This window comes from Aegilops tauschii, chromosome 1, assembly GCF_002575655.3.
Source record: "Aegilops tauschii subsp. strangulata cultivar AL8/78 chromosome 1, Aet v6.0, whole genome shotgun sequence".
Classification (NCBI taxonomy): Eukaryota; Viridiplantae; Streptophyta; class Magnoliopsida; order Poales; family Poaceae; genus Aegilops; species Aegilops tauschii.
In genome coordinates, this window is record NC_053035.3 from 44,375,861 (window position 1) to 44,382,764 (window position 6,904).

The 6,904-nt window shown below is 46.7% G+C and overlaps 1 protein-coding gene across 1 annotated transcript; it reads right to left on the reverse strand.

Moving 5' to 3' along the window:
* Positions 1–3,421: 3,421 nt before the first annotated feature.
* On the reverse strand, positions 3,422–6,004 carry LOC109766945 (F-box protein SKIP1). Its single transcript, XM_020325697.4, has 2 exons — positions 5,505–6,004; positions 3,422–4,210 (listed from the first exon to the last, which is right to left on the reverse strand). Exons 1-2 carry the CDS (start codon positions 5,870–5,872, stop codon positions 3,637–3,639), a joined length of 942 nt encoding a protein of 313 aa, XP_020181286.1. The 5' UTR covers positions 5,873–6,004; the 3' UTR covers positions 3,422–3,636.
* Positions 6,005–6,904: the final 900 nt, after the last annotated feature.

Consider the following 6,904-nt stretch of genomic DNA (forward strand, 5'->3'; position numbering starts at 1 on the left):
ATGCTGTGCTGTGAGCTGGAGTTGCTTTGTGCTGTGCCTTTCCCACTCTTTTGTTAGCCCACAAAATCAGGATTACTACTCTCATATAATACTATTGTGTGCCTTTCTCACTCTTTTGTTAGCTCACACATTCATGATTAGTGCTCTCTATCAATACTATTGTGCATTAGCACCACTCCAAAAACAAGCAACAGTATGAAATCTTTTGCTTCGGTGCTACTCCCTCCGTCCGAAAATACTTGTCATCAAAATGAATAAAAGGGGATGTATCTAGATGTATTTTAGTTCTAGATACATTCCTTTTTGTCCATTTTGATGACAAGTATTTTCGGACGGAGGGAGTATTTGGCAGGACCGATGATTCTGCTGGGGATAAGGGGAGGGGACAAAGCAAAAGCCACGGCAAGCAGAACATTTGGTTGTTTTTTCAGTGCATGTGGTTCGCGCATAGATTCCATGACCTTTTGCCAGCTCTAACCTACAAGGTTTTTTTGAGACCACATGCAGGCTGCAATGTAAAATCCTGATATTGAATTTTTGGTTACTGACTACACGAAAGGAAGGTCCGGCCAGAATGGGATACGGTGATCTTTGCCTTTCTGAGATGTCGTTTTCGCCGAAATTTGAACGGGCCTTCTAGCCCAAGTTTCGACATTTTCTGCACAAGCACAGTTATATCAGTAGAAAATAGCAAGGAGAACTAAAAAAAATCTTACACAAATAGTACATTTGCTGGGTTATGAGAAGTTTGTACAGATCATGAAACTGGATTTATGAAATCATAGAGGGTGCTTGTTTTCTTCTTCTTCCTAAAATAAAATTAGATGCAGCAGTAGTCATCCTGAAAAGAATGATATTTCCACTGATTGAAGTTTGGCCCCATCTAAGTTCCTTATTGGGTTCGATCGTGTTCTTGTCGTCGCTTCTTCTCTCTTACCAATTCTTTTTTCTTCTCTGTTTGATCGCGTTCTTGTTTATTGGTACGAATGCGATGGTGATGTGCGCAGTGAGGAGAAACTGAAAGGCCGGTCTTACGGCTGCCTCCCCCGACTCGTCCCGGGACGGTAGTAACGTGATGTGATTTCATTCGGCGAAAGGTTTTACTCTGAGCCGCCATTTTTCATCCTAGATCGCAAAGCTTGTGGTGGTTCTTCTCGCCGTTCCTTCCATTTTCTTCCATGGCCGCCTGCTACCGTCAACGATCATATTTTGGCCCTGAAGGCTTCTGCTCTCTTCTTGCTACTGATTGTCTTTATTATCATGGTTGTTCGAGTCGGAACGTTCTTTGTACTGATTGTTTAGATCCCTAAGTAAACTTTTGAGCTGGCTGACTATACTGATGAATAGTATAGATTCCACTGGCCAGTCAGCACACAAGTAAATTCAACAATTTAGGAAGCACACAGACAGGATAAATACTATAGCCAGTACTCCCTCCGTAAACTAATATAAGAGCGTTTAGAATACTACTTTAGTATTCTAAACGCTCTTATATTAGTTTACGGAGGGAGTAATAAACAGCATATCACTCCGACACCCACAAGCATTATGCAAACAGTTTCTGAAACTGCAAGAGTACACACATACTAGTACCGCGCCCGCAATCGAGATGAGTATAGGGCTTCAGAAGCTGAGCGCCGAGAGAAGAACGGTAGTGGTGAAAACGAGCGCCAGGACGGAGGTCGCTGGAGCTGGCAGCGCCATGGCACCGCCATTCTTGCTGTTGTGTGGCCTTGTGTCCGTGCCGCCGCCACCGCTCCTGCCGCCGCCGCTGCTGCCCCCTCCAGATCCTCCTGTCGCGTGCCCGACCTTCCTGGGAGTCTGTATCTCCAGGAGCCTCTTGCCTTGGGTTTTTGGAAAGTATAAAACAGTGATAACAGGAAGTTTTAAGAGATGGTATATCAAGAAAGTAGAGAGCAAAGAGGAGATGAGATGGATGCACACTTAATACCAACCATGGTGATGAGGCCTCAGATGATGATGAGCCGCATCCTCAGCCATGGCGCTTCGCGCTGCTGCTGCACACCATGCCCCATGGGAGGCAAAGGTGAGGAGCAGGAGCAGGAGGAAGAGGGCGAGAGTGTGTTTCCTCATATTGTAAGATGGAACTTCGATGTGGAGCATGTGTCGTCGAGGCTCCTCTTATAGCTCCTGGGTGCTGGAGAGTAAGCTACTCCTCGGTTTTCGGCTAGTTTTCCTTATTACTAATAGTCAATTATTTTCTTCTATATGAAAAGACAGAGTTCCTGCCGGTTGCATGAAAAAAAAAGCGAGTTCATATGGTGGCAACAGGCCAGCTTTGTTCTTTCTGGGTCAGACACTGTGTTGTGAGCTGGAGGTGCTTTGTGTTTTCTCACTCTTTTTAGCTCACAAAATCAGGATTTAAGTACTCTCCCTCCCATAATTCTATTGCTGATTAGCACCACCCCAAAACAAGCAACAGTACCAAATCTTTTGCTTCAGTGCTACTTGGCACCACTGCTGCTGGGGTTAAGAGGGGAAATTTGGGTGCTTTTCATGCATGTGATTGGAGCAGAGAGAGATTCCATGATGCTCACAACATGGAATTTTCGCCAGCTCTAACGTACAAGATTTTTTTTTTGAGACCACAGGCAGGCTGTAATGTAAAAATCCTCAGATTGTGTGTTTTTCTTCATTTGTTGGTGACTAGACTCAAAATGAAAAGGAAGGCCCTATCAGATCGGGATGCGGTGCGGCCTTTTCCTCTCCCGAGATGTATATGAATGGTCCTTTTAGCTCCGAGTTTTCAGATGCGACGTTTCCTGCAAAAGAATAGTTATATCAGAAGAAAATAGCAAGGGCAATAGCTGTACCAATAAAACAAAAATCTTATGGAAATAGTACTACATTTGTTGGATTATGAGAAGTTTGTACAGACCATGAAGCCATTCTTCAGAAAATAAAGTTAGATGCAGCAGTAGTCATCCTGAAAAGAATGATGTTGCACACTGATTGAACTGGAAGGGAGTGACCTCCTCTTTCCAGGGCAGGCTTGATACACCGAAAGGTGGGCACTCATATGTGCTGTCTGCAAAACTAGCTTCTATCAAGTGTTTCTTTTCATGTTGCATGAGATGTCTATGCTCTCAGGTGTATACCAGATCGATTGCGATCCCAACTGCCCCAGATGGTAATGCGTAATCCGCCCACAAAAGAATTCGTCGCATCTGTTTCCACATTACATGGAACGGAAAGAAAGGTCGCCATTACCAAAAGGTGGTTTGGATCAGCATCAAATTACCAAAAGGTGGTTTGGATCAGCATCAAATTACCAAAGGTGGTTTGGATCAGCATCAAATAAACAAAGCTAAGCTCCATGAGGGTCTAAACATACCACACAAACATAGATCGGATGTGTTATCCAATGAAGAATTACCAGGGTCTAAACATACCACACACATAAACCACAACGTATCATTGCACATAAATAAATTTACAAATACTGGAGGCAAAACCATCTCCCATGTATATATATTGTGCAGAAAGATGGCTGAAACAGAATGTTACTGCTCTCCAAACAAACATACCTGTCATACACATACAGTATATAACAGTAACGAGCATGCGAGACGTCGTCAGTCAGAGGCGACCCTGAGAACACGAGGGTTGTTCTTTTCATATCTGAAATACGTTTGTCTGGAACCTCTCGTCGTATAACTGCCAGTGCCCGTACCTCTCCATGTGGAAGGCCGACCTCGGTATGTAAAAGTTGGGCTTCACCAGCATCTCCAGGTTCTTCAGGTTAGCAGCAGCCTGCTCTATGCCCCTGCTCGTCAAATTCGCGCAGCCAAACAGGTCCAGGACCTCCAGCTCCTTGCATCCTTCTGCGATCGAGTTGAGGCCGACGCCAGATAGCTTTGCGAACCTGAGCACGAGTTGTTTCAGCTTTGGCATGGACCTCGAGATCGCTATTGCTTCCCTGTCGCCGTCCTGGGGGCATGCTCTTAGATACTCTGCTGGAACTGTTCGTACATGCTCTGATGAATCAAGCCAGTTGAATATGCTCCTCTTAAGGACTACGAGGTTAGGGCAGCTCTGCCCAATTACCTCGAGCGACTTGTATGAGACCTCGTAGCAGTAGCTGATGTCCAATTCTGTGAGGATAGGACAGCAGGACGCAACAGTGAGCATTGATCGGTCAGTTACGCTTGGGCTGCTTTGGATGGAAAGGATGCTGAGCTGTGGGGAGCTGCATATGAATGATCGAATCAATAAACTCAGAATGATACATCCAATCCAAGCGAAAAGATAAGACCAGTTAGCCATACATATGGACACGTCAAATCAAACAAATAGTTGTCGCCATGTACACTCTTATTGCCCCAGAAACAACAATGGACCATGAGAAGGGTTATGATTGACATAATCAGGTAAGGGGATCACATTAAGATGCAAGTTGGCACAGTATAGGATCTAGCATTTCCACTCGATGTCATCTTTGCTTCATGGTCTAAATTCTCAAAACGCGAAAAACATTCCACAACAAGTATATTTCTCTAACACCACATTCTTGTGACAAACAGGAGTTATTACAATATACTCCCTCCATCCCAAAATAAGTGTCTTGACTTTAGTACAAGTTAGTACAAAGTTGAGACACTTATTTTAGGACAGAGGAAGTAGTAGGTTGCCAGAGTTGGTTTCGACATAGTCAGTAGTATGGTAATCAATAAAGCTAGCAGCCTATAAACATCACCAACCAACCTATAAACATCATCAGCCAAGTAGCCAGCAGATCTTCTCAAAATGTGAATTAAACACCTCCAGCTTGATCATACTTAACAGAAGCAGGGGCAAAGAGACGCGATGTTCACCAATCTAATGTAGACGACCCCCAAAACTATTCATCTATCAACGAGAGAAGCATCTAGAGCTATGGAACAAACCGACACCGAAGCTGTGAGAGTGAAAGAATAAAATATGTGACCGAAGATCATTCATGAAGAATCCTAAGTCTAGAACATGTACCCACATGAAACTGATAGTCATCTAATAGCAAGTGGACGGCAACAATGGTGTGGCTACTAGTTTCCTTTCCATGTTGCAAGGGTGGTTATCCTTCGGTGAACATGGCAGCATCAGCATGACAGGCATGATGGTGTGTCCATCCTCCTAAATGTTTCCAGACAGCCAGGATGAAACAAGTTGGGTTGGGTTGGCGACAAAGTTCACCATGGATGGACAACATTTTATGATTTTCCATGGAATTAGTTAAGTTCCATGGATAGCCATGTCCATAGTTTACGAGCCCCATGTCATTTGCCTTTTTCATTGCAGTGGTTCATGTGTCACTTCACTGTCTATACCACCACTAACATCTTCCTCAATACTCTATCTTCCTACATGGAACGAATCTCGTTTGGATTTCTAATCGAGCCTCCGTCCACAGAGGAAGCCAATTGGATTTATGTCTACAGGTGAACGGGTGAGGCCTGGAAGGACGATTCAGAGCAGCAGGAGGAGGACTCTAAGGTTGCGCGAACCTCTTGGCGGCGAAGGCGAGGGCGTCGTCGGAGCAGTGCCGGACACGGACCTCGCGGAGCTCCCCGGCGGCGAGCGAGGCGGCGGAGCGGAGCATGGCGTCGACGCGGCGCTGGAAGGCGGGCGTCCACCACTCGGCGGCGTCGGCGCCGACGGCATCGAAGGCCGGTTCGAGGTCGAGCGCGGCGAAGAGCGCCGGCCGGGAGCGCGCGGCCTCCCGCCAGGCGCGGCAGCACGCCATGGCGCCGCGCCACAGGTCCTCCGGGCCCAGCCGCGAGAACGCCTCCGCCAGGCACACCGGCGTCAGATCCGCCCAGTCCCTCTCCTCCTCCGCCATCGCCGGCTCGCCGGCCTCGCGTCCGGTCGCCATCCCACCTCCGCTTGCTTTTCTTTTCGGGTTTTCCCTTTGGGGATCTGGGAGAAGACAAAAGCTTTAGATATTTGCCATTTTGCCGTGCCGCGCCACGCCACGCCGCTCTCCACAAGAGTTGTGTGTTGTCGACACCTGTTTTCCAAAATTTCGGAAATCTAAGTTAAAGGATTCAAACAATTCTAAGAAAATAAAATAAGGAGCATTGAGATGTATGCTACATTTCCGTGCTCCACTTCCATTGCTGACCATGTGGGCATGATAATGGTGAGCTAATGTGTTATTTTCCCCTTTTGGAGCACCTCTAGTCAATTCCGTCTAATTTAGCCTCTCAAAAGGCCTCTCAAATTTGGACTCCTTATATTTAAGGAGTTGAATAAAATCGGATCCTATCCGAATCCCTAAAACTTAGCTCACTAAAAAAAAAACTTTGTCAAGCCCTCTAATTATTGATTTGTGTGCTACATTACAGGGGATTTTTTGACTGGCCCAATACGAGTGGCTTGTACTCCATAGGACCCTCACGACTAGAGGGATACACTAGTTCGGTGCAACCATTACAAACCCATACGCAAATCAGTCGAAGGTTTACTGAACTCCGAACGTCCGCCACATACATGTAAGACCGCCACGTCTCAACATAACCCTCTATGTGCAAAATGGTTGTCGCACATTCATGTCGGTCAGGGCGCTCCAAAAGCGGACATGACTCGGCGGCACTGATGCCAGTCATAGCGACGTGATCGGACAAGCAGGAGCGCGAGCCACCTAGAAGTCTACTCCGGTCGGTGACACCTCATTGAAGCCAGCTGCCCATCCCTTCGCCTAGCCACAACTATTTAAGCATGGCTCTGGTGCCGTCCATGCCCATGTCATATCCACTCTTCTCCGCTCACCATAGGCATGTGGTGGCTCCGGATCTGGATTGTTGAGTCGCTGCCATCACTCTCCGGGTCTACCGACCTCCACAATGGCCAACCCCTCTATGAAGGAGGAGATCATCCTCTCCTCTGGTGACGAGGGGGAGGGGTA

Bases quoted from the DNA above. Each gene is read 5' to 3' on its own strand.
- LOC109766945 (XM_020325697.4), bottom strand. From the start codon at position 5,872: ATGGCGACCGGACGCGAGGCCGGCGAGCCGGCGATGGCGGAGGAGGAG. The intron at 4,211-5,504 runs GTTCGCGCAACC...ATTCATATGCAG, and splicing joins CTCGCCTTCGCCGCCAAGAG to CTCCCCACAGCTCAGCATCC.